At 49.9% G+C, this 17,853-nt stretch overlaps 1 protein-coding gene across 2 annotated transcripts in view; it reads right to left on the bottom strand.

Annotated features, from left to right (window-relative positions):
* Dock1 (dedicator of cytokinesis 1) overlaps positions 1 to 17,853 on the bottom strand; it is a 455,412-nt gene that overhangs the window by 42,484 nt on the left and 395,075 nt on the right. For both annotated transcript variants that reach the window (XM_047551998.1, XM_047551999.1), the window contains exons 36-38: positions 16,639 to 16,679; positions 15,252 to 15,342; positions 11,518 to 11,637 (exon numbers count right to left, since the gene is read on the bottom strand). In XM_047551998.1, coding sequence (XP_047407954.1) covers positions 11,518 to 11,637; positions 15,252 to 15,342; positions 16,639 to 16,679 — 252 coding nt within the window. The remainder of the gene's footprint in view (positions 1 to 11,517; positions 11,638 to 15,251; positions 15,343 to 16,638; positions 16,680 to 17,853) is intronic.

Genomic DNA, 17,853 nt, shown 5'->3' with positions numbered 1-17,853 from the left:
GTCCCCTCGAGAGGACGCGCTGTCTCATCTTTGCGAACCTCCAGCTTTCAGGAGCCTCCATTTCTTCAAGTTCCATGAGTGGAAACTTCCTTTCTGATGAAACCCCTTCCTTCATTCCCAGAGTGGCGGCAGAGAAGATTTTAGGTCTGGGTTTCTTACAGCCACTGCGAGGCCGGCGGCTGACCAAGGGGCGGCACGCACACTGATCTGTGGGATCAGGGAGCAGAAGCAGCTGAGAGGTATCCCTCAGGGTCCCTCCGCACCGATTCCAGCTGACTCGCCAGGACCTGTGGGTGGCACTGCTCAACTTGCTTACCGCTGTGTCCTCAGGAAGCCCGAATCCATCCATTCTTCTTCGACTCACCTGCGTCCCCGGTAGTTAAGGAAAAGGGCCCTACTCCACGACCCTTTGAATTTCCAAAGTCTCGCAGAGGCCTCTGATGTCTAAGTGGATGAGAAGCAATGATGTGGAAGAATCCAGAGCTCTGGCTGAGGTCCCTCAGTGTCAGTGGGGCCACAGTGGCCCAGGCCCAGCAGGAGGCCTGGTTGAGTCAGCCCTGTGTCGATCCAGCTCTGTGTTTATCCAGAGCTGGATGAACATCCGAGGTGTGTCATGAGGAGGGCCATGGGGACTCCAAGGCCATCGCCAGAAGACAGGGGCCCCCATGAGCTCTCTGGGGCCTGCAACCTCTCCTTACACAATGCATGCACCAGCCCCCCAACCTCTTTTCCTGGAGCTGAGCCCCATCTCTGTTCCTCTGGGATTCTCAACTGTCTGCAGCGGACCTGAGCAGAGGAGCGACTCTCCCCAGACATTTCTGAGACGAGCCAAGCCCACTCTCCCAGCCGCCGCAGTGGCGCATCTTCCTGAGGTCTTAGCTCAGAGCTGCCTTGGCTTGCAGCAGCAATGCCGTCCTCTCCCCACAAGACGGGGCCAGCCACCTGAGGGAGGTCACCAGGGTCTGAGTTGGGCTGGGGTGAGGAAACCAACTCCGAGACGAATCCTTGTCTCCTGGTGCAGTGAAGCACTCCTGGAAGTCCTGGTGACCCAGGAATGGCTCCTTGTGACTCAAGCTCTTCCCACGGCAACTCATCATCACCAAACACAGAACTATTTGTTCAGCTTCTAATGCCGTGGAAGGGAAGGTAGGAGGGATTTGTCTCTAGTGGAATTTTGCATTCCTTAGGTCAGGACATCTACAGTTTGCAAAGGAAGACCTGGAGAAGCTGCAAACAGGCAGCGAGAGGTGCTTACAGCAGAAGGGACATTTGCTGTCCCTCACTCCTTCCTCCCATGGGTGATTGCTGGACACCTGTCAGGGAATGGGCTCCAGAGGGGAGGAGGAGGCAAGGAGCCCAGCTCTGCTAGGAGTGTTGTAGAAAAGAGAGAAATGTGGAGTCTCTGGAGGGAGGAGTCAGAATGAAAGCAAGTTTTTCTTAAAGATGGGAGAAGAAAGGTGTGGCTGGAGGTGAGTAGGTTCTGACCAATGGCGAGCAAGGCTGAGGCATAAGAGGAGGGCGGGTGTGGGCCTGGTGTCCTGGCCTGGGGGCGGCAGGCTGGAAGCGGAGGAGGGCCTTGGGCGGGGCGAGCCCAACCTGGAACAGGAGGGAAGCAGAGGAATGGGACAGAGGTGGAGCCGGGAGGAGGGCATGGTGGGGACGGGTGGTGGCGAGGCTGCTTCACGAAGCCTGGGACACAGTTAGCTGCACATTCAATGATTGTAAAGAGAATGAACAAGACTCAACGAGTGAGCTACGTTTCATTCCCCCGGTTGTTGGAGAAATCCATCTTCTCCTTACTGAGAGCACTCGCGGTCTTGGAGTCCACCCACATGTGTGGCCACGCTTTGCCCACGTCCCCCCAAGGAGACACCGCCTCCTGCTGGCCTCTGCCTGCTGTGTCCTTCCCACTCTGGAACTTCTGCTGCCCCAGTTTCCATCTCCATGACCAACAGTTCATTGACGTGTATGCTGATTTGCTCTGCAAATGGCCACAAACTCGTGAAATCCAAAATCTCTGCTGCCGCAGTTCTGAGATCGAGGTTTCAGCAGGGCCACATGCTTCCTCTGGTGGCTTAGAAGAGGACCCCCCACCTCTTCCAGCTTCAGGTGCTCCGGGTGCTCTTTGCATCCCTCTAGTCTCTCTCCTTCTTCACCTGGCTGGTCCTTGCAGCTCCTCCCTTGTCTCTTGCAAGGCCACTTGCCTTTGGGCTTAGGGGACCCCTCCCCAGGCAGGTCAGGATGACCTCATCGAGATGCTTAGCTTAACGGCATCCTTTCTCCACACACTGCCACACCTGCCTGTCCTGGGGTCAGGACGAGGATAGATCTTTGGGGTCTCCATTCGGTCCACTACAATGTGTTCCAGGAGCTCTCTCCTGGATGTCTCCACTGTCTACACCAAAGACCTGGCATCTATGTAGCTACATCCTCGCTCATTTCTCTCTCCATGTCTTTAATACCCTGCATGCGATGCTAGGCCCACACACCTGCTGCCCTACTGGGCGTGAGGATGGCGAGGCACATGGCCTGCTTCCTGCAGTGGCTGAGCCTTCTACCCCTGCTTCTCTTGCCACCAAGGACCCTGGCTGCAGGTGTGCATGGGCCCTGACCCTCCTGCCAGCACTCTTCAGGAGATGCTGTGTGGTCTGCTGACGTCCAGTCTCAACACAGTCCTCCTCTGCCGCGACTCTGCTGGGATGTTCATATCTCAGGCCTGGACACCTGCTTGAGCCCCCTGCCTGGCTTCTGGGTCCCCTCCCACCTTGGCATCTCCTGCCACTATGTTGCCAGAAGAACAAAATGAAGTCCTTATTCTCCATTTTCATAAAATCTCCATTGGCAGCTTATAAGTCAAACCTTCAGGAAACATACAAGGCCTTTCACAGACTGACCCCAAAGCCCTTGCTATGGACTGAATGTTTGTGTCCCCCTCAAAATCCGTATGTTGGAATCTCCACTTCTGACAAGGTGGTATCAGGAGGCGTGACTTGAGGTGATCAGGTCATGAGTAGGGGGCCCTTATGAATGAGGCTGGAAGAAACCCTGCCTGTTTCACCACGTGCAGACCCATGGCAGTTGACGTCTGTGAACCAGAAATGGAGTCCTCACCAGACACCAAATCTGAGGCCTTGACCTTGGACTCCCCACCCTCTAGAACTGTGGGAAACAACTTTCTGTTGTTTGGCTGCTCTGTCCATGGGGTTTTGTCATCCTAGCCTGTATGGACTAAGACCGTCCGCCCATCTGTGCCCCAGGACACTCCTGCTCCCCTGGAGAGCGGGTTGCCTTGGGGCCCTGTCCTCACCTTGCTGTTCCTGCTCTTTGGGATCCTCGCCCACCAGACTTCCACAGGCACACAGTCTCATTCTTTAAGGACGAGTTTAAAAGTCACAACCTCTGTGAAGTCTTGCCCAGCTGCCCAGAAGAGGTGACCACTCAGTACCTGCGAGGCAGGTAGACCTGGAGCCCCTGTGTGACAGGCCCCGGGTGGGCTTTGCTGTTAGTCTGCTCACACAAGAGCCCTGGCGCTGCACGTGGCAGAAGGAGCAGCCCCGCCCTGTCCCTGAGCTTGGGATGCAGTATGGCCCTCAGCACACGGCAGCCTTGTCAGTGGGGGAGCTGGCTGGCAGCCTTATGGAGGCTGCGGGACAGCATTATTCTCTACCCTAAAAGTGGATTTTCTCATGCTTTGATAAAATAGATTCTTTTTAAGTAGGAGCAAATCATCATCAACATATAATCTCTTTGAGTATTCAAGGAAAATTCTGGCTAATTGATGAGATTCTGGCTAACATTGAGATTCTCGGGAATTTTAAAAATGCTAAGAATTAACTCATAAAAGAGGATTCGTTATTCTGACCTGAAACTTGTCTTAATGACAACTGTACTTTTAAAGGGCAACTTGCAGGATGAGAAAATTTCACTCCAAATACTTAGAAAAGAAATCGAACCGTTTCACCAAAAGCAGGGACTTGCTCCCAGACCCCTATTTTTAGCTCACAAGATGATGCAAAAATGCGTCATTTTTTTCAACTTCGGTGCAAGACAATGTGTGAACTTTGTCAGAGGGAGGTTATTTTAAGGGAAAAGAGAGCAAAGCTCTAGCTGAGCGTCTCAGGGCTCCAGACACTCCCGAGCCGTGTTCTGCATCAACCGTCCACACTGCCAGGCAGTGCTGGGCTCCCGCTGACCCAGCACTGGCCAGTCCTGCCAGTTTCCCTTCTATCCCAGCTGCTGCTTCCGACTCCCATCCTCCACAGAGAAGCCTGCTGACTTTCAGCACGGGACTTGGATTAAGGGCTCTATTGAGCGCTACTAGGCCTCCGCCACGCACCAAGCGACAGGCGATTCAGAGCACCTTCCGAAAGGAACGCTCCTGGGTCCTGATAAAACCGAACAGAGGCTTCTGGGTGGGGGATGCTCCAGAGGGGAGGTAGGAATGGAATGGAAAAGAAGCGCGGGGTAATTATTAGCCCAGGAAGGAAGATTGCTGGAGAGTGGGGAGGAGCAGAGGGGACTGAGCTGTGGGCGAAAGTAGAAGATTAAGAGAGCCGGAGCCGGCTGAAAGGCATTTAAAACTCTGTAAAACGGTGGAAAAGCAAAAATAGAAGAATGATTTTGTGTGGAAGAAATACAGAAAGATAACAGAACATAATTCAACGGTGAGAGTGTCCAATAGAAAGAAGCAGGAAATCCATTCAGCTCAGCTGGTTTCAGGGCATAAAGGCAGAGACTTTAATAAAATCCGACCCACCACTGCCTCACCCCTCCACCTCCTAGCACACATAGGGCGATGTCAGGGGGACCCTGCTCCCTGCCTGCTGCTCAGTGTCCTCGGGGTCATACCTGCCGTCTCTGACCCCTGAGGTAGCTGTATAAACCTGGAAGGTGAATGAGCTCAAGGAGGAACGTGGTTACCACACAGTAATACCTAACAGACTTCCTCAATGGCTGGAGCAAACAGGCCCCGCGGGGACACATGTATCCAGACAGCCACCCCGGTCACAGTTTCCTCAGACTGAGCTAGCCTTTGGCTTCCATGTCATAATCTTGCAGATCCCGGGACTCCTAGGTCTTCGAGTTCAACCAAGGCATTAAGTCCTTGGCCCTAAGACATTTTTAAAAAAAAATAGGAACTGTGATTTGTTTCCTTAAAATTCACTAAGTATAAAATCAAACCAAGGCAACGCTGGTGATTTAAACGCTGGGAGTGCTGCAGGCACATGCTCAGCGTGTGCCTGGTGGAACCCATGCCATCAGGAGGGCAGGTGGCTAGGTGGGTCAGTGGCCTGCCCGTCAGCTTGCCCACTCATTCCACCAACCCGTGCTCATTCCAACTGAAGGTGGTTATTTTTCACAGACATACAGGACTCTAGGCAGGAAGGCCAGCCTTGTCCTTGAAAGAACTTGTCTTTTTCTGATCTACAACCTTTGCAGTGACCCTGAAGGCCAGTTGGCATCAGATGGGGGTGAACATGCTTATCAGTGCAGGGTCCTGGGGTGGGGCGCCTGGTGGCAGCCACGCTCTGCAGGGCTTTCAGGAGCTCAGAGCCCAGGTCAGGCGGCCCGGTATACAAGAACTTGGTGCGATGTCTGAGCAATGTTTGGGGATGATGGGAATTCTTGGCACTTTCTGCCTAATTTTGCTACAAAACTAAAACTGCTATAAAAAATAATAAACTATGTTAAAAAATAGACTAAGCATCCAGTCTGTGCATCTTGGGGCTCCTTCCAAGGCACACAGCTCCCGGCTCTGCTCTCAAGGGGGTCAAGTCAGCAGGGCCAATGACTGGACAGACAGTTGCCTCAGTTGCTGCTTAGAAACAGAAGTTGAAGCCCCAGAGCTACTGAGTCAGAACCTGCAGGAGTCCCAGGGCCTAGGAGGCCATGACAGTTTGAGATACACAGAGGAGGGGATACAGGATGCAGTGAAATAATTTCAGGACAAGGGCAAGGCAGAAACACAAAGAACGCCTGGAAGGAGGCGGACTGGTGGCCTACAGTGCTCCGGGGCCTGGGCAGGAGGGTGGGGCAGGAAAAGCTTCAAGGAGGAGACAGCACTACAGTAGGCCTTGAAGCCGCTGCGGATTCCAGCAGAGACGCGGAGCAAGAAGGAGCTACTCCATGCTGAAGGGAGACCCCGAGCAAGTCCGGGGTGGGGACCAGAGGGCCTTCAGAAAGGGGCGCAACGTGTGGGTTATGTGGGGTGCAGAGCAGGCTCATGCCCTGCTATCCAGAGCCTCCACTGCAGGGGAGGCTGGTTCTGCCTGTAGGGGAGGGGCCTGCCTCTTTGAAACCCTCAAACTGTGTCTACTTAAGTAGAAGTCAAACTGGCGGCCCAGGGGGGAGCGCACCAGGGAAAGGCTGGGGCCCTGGAGACAGGAGCGGCAGCAGAGGCCACCTGGACTGAGCCCACGGGCAGATGCAGGATGAGCTGCGTCTTTGTCCAAGACCCAAACTGTTCAGCAACTTCAGAGGCCGAACTGGGGCAAAGACAGGGGCCCTGGGGCTTGTGGATACTCCAATGGCCAGGAAGAAACCTGTTTTGTCCTTAGGAGCCAGCCCACCAAGGAACACCACCCTGAAGGGCGGGATCTAAATTTTCACAATGACAGGAAGCCCAGAAAAGGCCACCTGGTCGCAACAGGATGGTGTTGAATCTCTGCAGCTCCTAAAACCTCTCTTCACAGCCCCGCACTCCCGCCCTGCCTCTCTGCCCTTGGTCTGGTCCACGTCTCCTCAGGTCAGACGGAGCCCCAGCTCGCTGGTCCCCCAAAGGTCCTGATGCTCAGAGCTACACTAACCCTGGCACATACTTCAAAATCACAGAGATGACATTGATTCACAAGAGAAAAAACTCGTATTTTGGTGCTTGTTATATTTCTGACAAAATTCTATTCTTTCCTGGCTTCCGTCTGCACTTTCTAATTCTTTTTAGGTATATTTCAGCTTCTCACATATTCACATATAAAAAATGTATACCAACAGGCACATGTGTGGTTCTGGCTGTCTGTGGTGGACCCAAAGGACATGTAATAAGCTTCCATTTCCTGCCAGGAATGTGCTAGCTAAATAGCATTTTTGGTGCTTAATAAGAAAAGTCTTGGCTCAGGGCCGCACTGTCCAAAAGAAATACAACGTGGGCCACAACTGTAATTTTAAATGTTCTAGTTACTACATTAAAAAAGTAAAATTAATTTTAGTAATGCTTAATATATCTAAAACATTATCATTTCAATAGATAATCAACACAAAAAACTTAATGAGATACTTGACCTTCTTGTTAGTTTGCTAGGGAAGCTGTTACAAAGTCCTGATTTGCTGCTAGGTTCCTTGAACAACAGAAAATTATTTCCTCTCGGTCCTGGAGGCCAGAAGTTCAAGATGAAGGCACGGGTGGTGCCAGCTTCTCCTGAGGCCTCTCTGCATGGCTAGCAGATGGAGCCTTCTGGCTGGGTCTCCACGTGGCTTCCAGGACTGTCTGTGTCAATCTCCTCTTCTTGTAAGTCAGACGGGATTAGGGCTCATCCCAATGGCTTCATTGCACCTCAATTACCCCTCAAAAGACCCGTTGCAAACACATTTACATTTGCAGGTAAGGGGCATTGGGACGTCAACAAATGAAGTTTTGGGAGGATACAAATCGGCCTGTAGGAGAACTCATTTTTTTTTTCCTTTTTGCATTAAGTCCTGGCAGTACGGAGTGTACTGTACACTGAGGGCACATCTCACCTCGGACCAGTCACCCTGTAAGTGCCAATGACCTGCAGTCCAGTACTGGACAGCACAGGGTAGAGCCATCCTACCCACAGCTTGGAAGCTGGTTTCTTGGGCACCAAACTGCTCCCAGGGCCCCCTCCTTAACCAAGGCCCCTTAAGTTTCCTTTGGACATGTCACCTGCCAAGAATCACCCGCGAACCATTCTGAAGCACTTTTAAACCATGACCATTGTGATCAGGGAATGGAGTGTGCACATGGGCCTCCCAGCTTTGAGCTTCCTGGTGGTCAGCGACGGCCTTAGCCGCCTGCCTCATTCCATGGCTTGTAAGAGAGGAGTGAAGGATGCTATTTCTCAAGTTGCCACATACACCCAAGCCTGGCCGAGACACCTTCCCTTGGCCTTATTTCCTAAACGAAGGAGATTCTAAATCTTGCATGGAGCTGATTTTCCTCTGTGGCCTACCTCCCCCAGGCCCCACCTGGTAAGATCCCAGCATCCTGGTCAGGAGATGGGCAGGGGAGCTGAGTTTCTCAGGTGCTTCTGCACAGTCACCTGCCAGGTCCCCTCACAAGGAGGAAAGAAACTCAACTCCGATGAGGTCAGGGTAAAGGCCCAAAGCCAAATTCTATGAGACCACGCTGTTCCCACACCTCCAGCTGTGGAAGCTGTGCTGCGTGTGTGGGTGGGAGCTGGCTGTGAACGTCACTGGTCTTAGAATAGATGCCTTCTTGGGCAGCTTCCAGGCTGACCTCTCCCTGGCCTTGAGTACTCTGCCTAGGAGCCCACCTCTCCTACCTAACCCAGCGCTGTGGTGCACGCAGCTGCTGCTCACCTGGCCCTGCTCTCTGGGCTCTTCTCACCCCTCAAAGTTGGGTGCAGCCACAGATCTCAGCAGAAGCATGGGAAGGCCAGCAGCTCCTTCCTGTCCCTTCCCTGGCTGCATCCAGGTGGCAGACCCTCCACCACCTGGATTCTGAGGAAGAAGAATGGGTGTTGGCCAAGAGGAGAGACGCACCCATGTCGCCTGGAGCCCTGGAGATTTCAGGGTCAAAACCGCAGCACATTCCAGCCCACTCAGGCTGGCACAGAGGGTACACACTTCCTGTTGCTGTTTTCTCCAGAAAGTTGAATGCCTGTTGAGGCTAAAAGGCATTTTGCCTCACAGCTAATCTCCTGGCACGTCCCATTTCATCTTATCCGATTCTCTCCGGCACCCGTACTCTGGCTCACTCTAGTTCTTGAGGATCAGTGGGTGTTGCTCCTTCTCCAAACCCGTGTGGAAATGTCACAGGCACCCAGAAATGGCTTTCCAAGCTTGCTGTTTCACCAGTAAACCTTGAAGAGCTGCTGGAAGACAACCTTTCCGGCCTCCTCTGCCACCAAAACACCAGGAATCTAGGGACAGTCCCCACTGGCTGTCCTTCATGCCAGTTCCATTTATCACCTGGATTAGTTTTCTCTAAGCCAGGACTTTCAGCCTGACACTGCTGGTTCTCTGGGCTGGGGAGGTACAGTGTGCCAGGGGAGGCTCAGCTGCCTCCTCAGCCTCACCCACAGGTCCGAGTGCACTGGCTCCCCAGTCATGGAAACCATGAACATCTCCGCCAGCCAGTCCATGTTGGAAACCACTGTTCTGACCCGATACATTCTTTTTGTCTTTCTGTGTGATTTTTCGATGAACCATTATTGCATAGAAAAGATATTAGGCTAGTTCTGCTTTAAAAAAGACTTTGTTCTTCAGTTTATCATATTGGAGGCCAAGTGTCCTGCTATCAGGAACATTTTCCATCCATCAGGAAGCTGCTGAATGCTGGGTATTTCTTTGTTGGTTCAGTCATTTAACAGATGCCTGGCGAGCTAGGACTGTGGGCAGGCGGTGGCAGCATCGGCTCTGAGGGGAGACCATGTGAGGCCCCACTGCCTAGCACTCACAGCTTTTTGGGGGAATCATTAAAAAGACACATATGCAAATTTCTCATTGCAAATTGTCAAAAGAGTTCTAAAGAATGGCTTAGGATGTGTTGGGCTGGAGAGGAGACAGGAGGTGACATTCTGGCTGAGATGGGAATAAATGAGTCAGGGGACAGGCAGCAGGGCCAGAGAAGCTCAGCACCCAAAAGTGGTCCTGTGGCTGGAACACAGAGACAGGGGGTGAGATGAGGTCAGGGCGACTGCATGCCAGTGCCTGCAGGAGCCTGGCCACGGCCATCTGGCCTTTCCTGGTCTCCAGGGCTTCCACCTCTCGCTCTGCACACTTCAGGACATCTGATGACCCCTGTCTAGAACATCAGTAAGCACGAAGCCACTGGGGGAAGAACAGCCGATTGCACTCCATATCTTTAGCAGTTCTCTGAGAAGTAGGGTTCCCTGGCTGAGCCGACAAAACCATGGTAACTGGCCCTAATTGAGAAAGCTTCTCATTTCTATGAAGAAATGCTTTGCTTCACTACAGGACAGGGTGCACTTCATGCCATACTTCTGATCCATCTTTCCAAGTGGACTTCATCTGGGTCACAGGCCATTATGAAGATTTTGGACTTGTTTCCCACGTTAAGGACATTAGGGGACAAAAACAGATACATAAATGGTCATTTCGAAGATAAGGAGAATCCTGAGCTGGTGCCACAGGGATTCTGCAGTCGGCCAAAGAGGAGAAGCCACCACCCCTCCTGGCATGGGTGCTGTTGTGGGTGGAAACGTGTCCCCAAGAAGATAAGTGCAGTCCCAAGCCCTGGTGTCTAGGATCGTGACCACGTCTACAAACGGGCTTTGAATATAACCAAGTGAAGACAAGGTCGTGCTGAAGAAGGGCAAGTTCTAACCCAGGAGCTGGCATCCTTACAGGAAGAGGGAAACATGGACAGACACCTGCTGGGAGATGCCACGTGATGGGTGGGCGGAGACTGACATGGTGGACACATCAGTGTCCACAAGGAACAAATGCCAAGGACTGCCAGCAACACAGCCATGAGCCCGGGGTGTGGAATGCCTCCTCCCCAGAGTCTTAGAAGCAGGCCCAGTTGTGCTTTGGTTTTAGCCTTAGTGCTTCCTGCACTGAGAGCGGGTTCTGTTGCTTAAATTCACTTGGAGGTACCCCGGCACAGCAGCCCAAGGACATGCACAGAGTTTCCTTCATGGAGCCCACAGGTCACTTTTTGCAAAGAGGAAAAAAACAGACCCAGAGGAGTGAAGGACTCTACCAAAGCCCAGAAGGAGCTCTGAGGCCACTTTGGTGGCAGATGCTAAGAACCGCCGAGGCTGTGGCAGCTCTCTGTCATGGTGACTGTGCATCTAAACCACAAGAACTACAGTGACGAGCTATGACAAGATGTGTTGATTAGGGTGACAGCAGGTTTCCTCTGAGTACAGGTCACTGAATACAAAATTTAAGTCTATTAATCTAGACACTGCCCAAGTGTAGCAGCACATGTTCTACCAGAGAATTAACTTTTCTGTGACTACAGAAAAACACAAGATGTCAAAGGAACACAGTTGCTCCAAGGGCAGAGGCCCATCTCAACCACTGTCCCAGACTCAGTCCCCCCAGTAGCAGCCTTAAAAATACTGGTACATTTTCAGTCCTTAGTATCTGCAGAACATTTTAAAAGAGGGCTATTTACTTAAAAAAAAAAAATCTACTTGTAAGTACAAGCTGGAAAAACATGCATAAAACATTTCAGTACACCATTTGCAACAAATTTCTGGTTCTGCAAACATCACAAGTTAAAAAGTGTGTTTACAGAGCTGTGTGGAGGTGCACATAAGAAGGAAAGCAAGAAAAGCATCTTTTTACCTTGCCTTTGTCGAAGTAGTGGATGATTTCTTGGTAGAGCTGCTCCTTCAGCTGTCCCTGTGTGGTGGCCTGGTAGCCATCCCGCTGAGTGAGGTGGGCCACGCACACATCCTCCGACCACTGAGGCAAAAGCAAAGTGTGAGGGCTGGGGATGTAGCTCAGTTGGTAGGGTGCTTGCCTTGCAAGAACAAGGCCCTGGGTTCAATCCCCAGCACCTCAAAAAAAAAAAAAAAAAAAAAAAAAAAAAAAAGCATGAGCAGTGCTGGGGCGGGCACATCCAGGACCGTCCTGGACACCACACAGGTCACGATGGGGTGCTCAGTGCTGGGGCGGGCACATCCAGGACTTTCCTGGACACCACACAGGTCACAATGTGGTGCTCAGTGCTGGGGTGGGCAGGTCCAGGACTGCCCTGCACACCATGCAGGCCACGATGGGGTGCAAGTGCCACATGTGGTATGTGCATGTGGGCCCAATTCTAGGGAGGCAAGACTGGCTCTGTCATCAGCCTGCCAGGGCCTGGGAATGGGAGGGCAAAACCTCTGTCAGGAGGCCCAGAAGGTATGAAAGACGAGGGAGGCAGAGCTGTGGTCAGATCCAAAGAGAAGAAAACCCCACGGGTTCTAGAAAGCAAAACCATCAGCTTTCCAGGGTACATTAAGAACCAGCTGATGGGGGCTGTCTCAAGTTGGCAACCTGGGGCTCTCTGCCATCCGGGTCCTCTGTTGCTCAACACAAAGAAGGAATATGGATCACAGGTTGTCAGGAAAAGGATATGGCTGGCCAACAATTAATCTAGACAATGCCCTAAAAACAGGCAGTTGTCTGCAGATTTGGCCATGGGTCAGGGCCTGGCACAGACTTGGGGCTCAGTCCATTTGTGGAGGCGTCTGGCCAATTCTCATGTGAGCTGAAGATGCACCACAGTGAAGGTACAGCCACCTGACAGGTGAGGTATGTAAACTCCACACATCAACGGCATTAGGCATAGGGCTCCACGCCAGTCAGCAAATGTTTGGCCAGGACCCACGGTGTGCCAGGCACTAGTCAAAGGCGAGTGAGAAGGAGCTGGACCTCCAGGCTCCCGACCACCCAGAGCCAGTGGGATTATGGGTGAAGGCACAAGGACACACGATAACACTGCAGAAGGAACTCACGGGCGGGGAGGGGGGGTGGGTGTGGATCAGAGAGGGCACACTGAGAACAGGCTGGCTTCTCTGTTAGCCTGGAAGGTGGAATGTGACTGCTTCATGCAGGACAGTGAGGGTGCTGCAGAGAAGGCAGCGACACCCAGCTTCCTGGACCACCGGAGAGTCCATGACAGAGGCCACATCTGAACAGGGGCCCCAGCTGTGTGACATCTGTCAGGGCTGACAAACGAGGGGAGCTGTATAGGGTGTGGAGAGCTGGGGAGAGCTGTGGCCTAGAGCAAAGGTCCAGAGGGACTGAGGCTGACCCGATGGCAGGGCCCGGGATGTGGCGAGGCTGCCCTAGAGGCTCACTGTCACAGCACCGGCCCAGCCCACCCCTGAAGCCAAGGCCCTTGACAGCTCCTGCTGGCGTCCACCACTCCAAGGGCAGGAGGCAGAGCCAGGATCTGAAGGCCCCCGCCCTAGGCCTGTCGGGTAGGGGTGAGGAGTCTCGATGTGCTCTGCTGTGTCCTCACCTTGGGACAGGACTTGCAGACCCTGCCACGACTGGAAGGGAAGGCTGTAAACTTTGCAGTTGGTGTAACTTAGTGGGGACATGGCTGCTTTTGTTAGGGGCTAGTGGAATAAAAAAAAAACCAAAAAAAACCTTTTGATGGTTCTGAAATGTAAAACGAACAAGAAAAAGAAGGTTCGGACTTCTTTGGATTTTAAAACCTGTCTGTAAAATGCAACATATTAAATATGGAAGCAAAAATTCTCTATACCTTCTATTTAAAATGGTGATAAAAGAACTTGATTGCTAAGCTATAAACTAATGTTTCTATCACTCTTGTTTCTGGCAAAAATATCCTTAGATAAAGAAGAAGCTTCTATTTGAGGATTTTAGTTAGCAAACAAGAACATATTTGTCATGTTCAAGAATTTTCATAGCAATACACATTATGTTGTTTAGCAAGTTCATTAACCAGTATGAATCCATATTTACAGCAATATCAAAATAAATTTAGGAAAAATTGCAAAATGTAACAGCATAAAAGATATGAAGAAAGATAATGTGACATTCATCCTTTAACTAGAAAACACAGAACCCAGTGGAAAAGAGCATGCGTTTGGGTGTCTTGATTCGGGCTGTGAAATAAGCTATCATGCAATCTGTGGTAGACCCAGCTGTACCCAATAAATCCGGTGATTAACCAAATGTTGTGTTTATACACATGTATGTTTTACATTCACATATGCATATAAAAGTTTATGTTCTGTGTGAGAGAAAGAGTGAGGAAGTATTGTCAATCCCATTTTAATTTCCTGGTATAGAAAAAAAAGACCCTGACATTTGCTAAACACCTTGTTATTGAAATTGGGATTTCTAGTAAATGAAGACCAGTGGAATCCACAGGGGGATAGCTGTGGTCAAATGAACCCTCTGAAATCCTGGATTTCACATAAAGGATGTGCTGTGGGGAAGCTTTGATAATCAGGAGGCCAAATGGGTCCTCTGGTGGTTAGTCACAGAGGACCACCAAGGAGGTGCCCAGGATGAGGCCTGAGCCCTTCTGCTTTCAGGCAGAAGTAACGTCCACTCAAGGGCTGCAGAGCAGCTGGTGTTGCTCATGTCACAGATGCTACGGTGGACTTCAGGATGGGGACTCAGCTCTGTCCTGACCTCCCTTGCCCAACAGGCATCTTTCTGCCCATTTAATGTCACTTTCTCTGGTTCTCTGCGATCCCACTTCAGATGCTTGGAAGACTGGCCTCGTTCTGGGAGTGAGGTTCCCTGAGGAAGCAATCTCTGTGTGGGATCACTCACCAAATCCTAATTCTGTAACTCTTCCCTACCAGTTCAGAATTTCCTCATTTTTATAAGGATATCATGAGAAGATTAACCTAATCACTTGCTGAAATTCTAAAACATAAGCCTAGAGGTTGTATGGCAATTTCCAGAACCATCCATCCACCTGTGCCTCTGTCCACCCACCTATTCTGATGACTCACTGAGGATCCTTTCTGTACTCCTCACTGTTGGAATGGGGCCTGGGGACACAAACATGTCACCACAACAAGAAGCCTTGTCCAAAGTCATCCATGTAATGAAAGGACCACTGATAGCTGGGGGCGGTCATGCCAGACCTGTGCTTCCAAGCAACACCACTGAATCAGGCAGAGGACATGAAGGGAGGCCTCTGCGTGAACTGCTCAACAGAAATGTCAGGATCTGGTCCCTATGCTCTTTGCCAGGATAATTAGGGGCATGTCTCACGGCTCTACCGGGGATGGTCCTTCTTATTGACGTTGTTCTCCACCATTACTGAGTCCTGTTGCCAGGAAAGAGGAATTTCAGAATCTCTAACTTGCTACCACCTCACAGTCTAACAAGGGGAGCTTGCGATGCCTGAATCTTGTTAAATCTGCATTCAGCTGGGTCGAATCCATAATCAAAGCACTTCCTAAATATTTTTATGTTGTTGCATTTAGTAAATATCCATAAAATAAGCATACTGAAATCTGTAACAGCAAAGTAAAATTTAGAATAATCTTTGACTATATAACAACAGAATCATAAAAGTGCCTGATAATCTTCATTACCTTAAGTAGCTTTGCATGGAGCAGCAAGGTGTAAGCCGCTTCAGTGTAGTTATCACACTCTTTGTGCAGGTCACAGAGCTTGTACAAGTACCTGAGATGATGAAAGAGAGGTTCATTCTTAAAATGTCACAAAATAATTTGTGTTGAGGATTGCTCGAGTTAAATTCAACATTCACCTTTAACTCACATCTCTACTTTCTTTTTATAATGTTCATGATACGTAATGCCTTGAAAACTTTCAATGAAAAAAAGCTCTAAAAATTCCAACAAGAGTAAATACATTCTTGGATAGATAGGTAGATAGATATGCACACACATGCATATAGGGATACATGTATTTTAAATTTTAAGTCTTTTCAATATAAAAACTAAGATGAAAAAGGTAGAATTTCACTTCAAGCTTTCTTATTCTTTTTCATCTTTTTCAGATTTTTCCTCAGCCATTTGAAATGAGATTACACAATCTTGATTGTCATTTCTTACATTTCTATTGAATTCAAATGCACAAAAAATCCATAGGAATCCAAATCCATAAGAATAAAGAGCTCCCCTGATCATAGTGAATATGATCAAAAGACCTTCTCTGCAATAAAGACATAAAGGTTGCTTTTTAATATAAAGCAAGCTACATTTTTGATGAAAGAAACTGGTTGTTTTCCCAAGTATACTGTATAGTCAGATGCTGTTTTTGAAGGAGAAGGAAAAAAAACACACATTCAATGTAATAAATACATCATTAAACATGTAGGTTTCATGCTTATGTTTCTTTTCCAGGTGTTAATCTCTCTAATTTTTTGACGCTGGACCCTGAAAGTGACCAGGAGAGAGACAGGCCTAGTCCCGGAGTATTGCAAGCAGGTTTTCTCCCTTGTGGTGCTGAGGCTCCGGCCTGGGCCTCATGCACGGAGGCAAGCACTCTGTGGCTGAGCGAGCCCAGACCCGCCTTATCCTAGATGGAAAGGCAGATGGGGAGCAAAATCTAGAAGACACGGGAAAATGGGGGCAGGTAAGCAAGAGGAGACTGAGCAATCACAGTGCTATCTATTTCAGGTAAATTTATAACTGGACCTCTCACTTGATCAGATGGGCTACTATGAAACATTAAAATTGGTGACTCCCCCTAGGCCCCAAAAGGTCTATATGAGTTGGTCACAGAGGTACAAAAACCTGTGAAATAATCACATTTTGGTTTCTGAGTTGGCTAAATGTGACCTCCAAATTCCGTATTGGCATGGACCAGCGTGCAAGGCTGAGAGCAGGCCGGCAGGGCCCCCAGACTCAATCTTGGAGGCATCGGGATTTCCTGTGAATTAACCGCTGGGGTTGTAAACATTGCTTAACAAGGATTTGCAAAACAGCAATTACAGTGAGCAGGGTGCAGACCTACCTTAGATACATTTCTTCTCTCTCAATTTCTTTGTAGAAATTCTGAAAAATGAAGCCACACAATGTTTTAAGAAACTTGTTCCACAAAGGGTGCCACAGCACATTAAAAATTCAAGGTTCTTCAACTTGCGTCAAACCGGGGCTCAGGGACCCAGCTCTTTGTAGAGAACTGTAGATTCACACAGGTTACAGAACCACCTCCCACTGCCGCTCCTGTTCCGCTTTCCTAAAGACTGCACTTCCTACACAGAACACCTGATGACTCAACCCACTTCTGTCATGTGAAGTCACTTGTCTTCAGTTAAAACAAGGTTCTAGGATCTCTGTTTTTTTTTTTAATTGGGTACTAGGGATTGAACTCAGGGACACTCGACCACTGAGCCACATCTCCAGCCCTATTCCGTATTTTATTTAGAGACAGGGTCTCACTGAGTTGCTTAGTGCTGAGCCATTGCTGAGGCTGGCTTTGAGCTCAGATCCTCCTGCCTCAGTCCCCAAGCTGCTGGGATTACTGGTGTGCGCCACCACGCCCGGCAAGACAGGATCTCTTAACTGCTGTAATCTCATTAAACAGTTCGATTTTGGGATACGCAAGAAAGGGGCACCTACATGGTTTTGGGCAAGTGGGGCCCAGTTGCAGCAGGAGCCAGAGAGGGAGTTGCAATATGTTAGCTCTCAGTGTCCAGTATAGTGGCCTCTGCCCAAGGGCATTTACAGGTAAAGGAACTTCAATTAACCTTATATGAAGTTAACGATTCACCTTTCCAGCTGCCTCTGCCACACTTTGATTGCTCAATAGCCACATGGGGCCATTGTTACCGTACTGAGCGGGGTTCACACAGAACCTCCCCCTCACCCCAGAAGCGTGTGTTGGACAACACTCAACACTTTAGACTGACAGTTCTTCCAAATCACATGAGAAGCTAGTGGCCTCTTAAAGCCCGCGGTGCACAAACACTGATGGAGATAGGTCTGCAGATCACAACCAATGGGCTACTTCTGTGAATTACTGCCAAGCACCTTCTGGCTGAGCACAAATGTTTCTGTAAAAATGACATTTCTTCATGTGACTACCTCTGTAAACACCTTAAAATCTTAATCATACATGGGGCACCAGACAGGTACAGAAGTCATCCAACAAGGTTTCCGGTATGGAGATGCCAAAGCCACATTCAGTGTGAAATCCAACACCTGAAAATGATGTTAGAACTCCCAA

This window comes from Sciurus carolinensis, chromosome 5, assembly GCF_902686445.1.
Source record: "Sciurus carolinensis chromosome 5, mSciCar1.2, whole genome shotgun sequence".
Classification (NCBI taxonomy): domain Eukaryota; kingdom Metazoa; phylum Chordata; class Mammalia; order Rodentia; family Sciuridae; genus Sciurus; species Sciurus carolinensis.
Note: the sequence above shows the minus strand (reverse complement) of the source record. Positions and strands in the feature narration are given on the sequence as shown.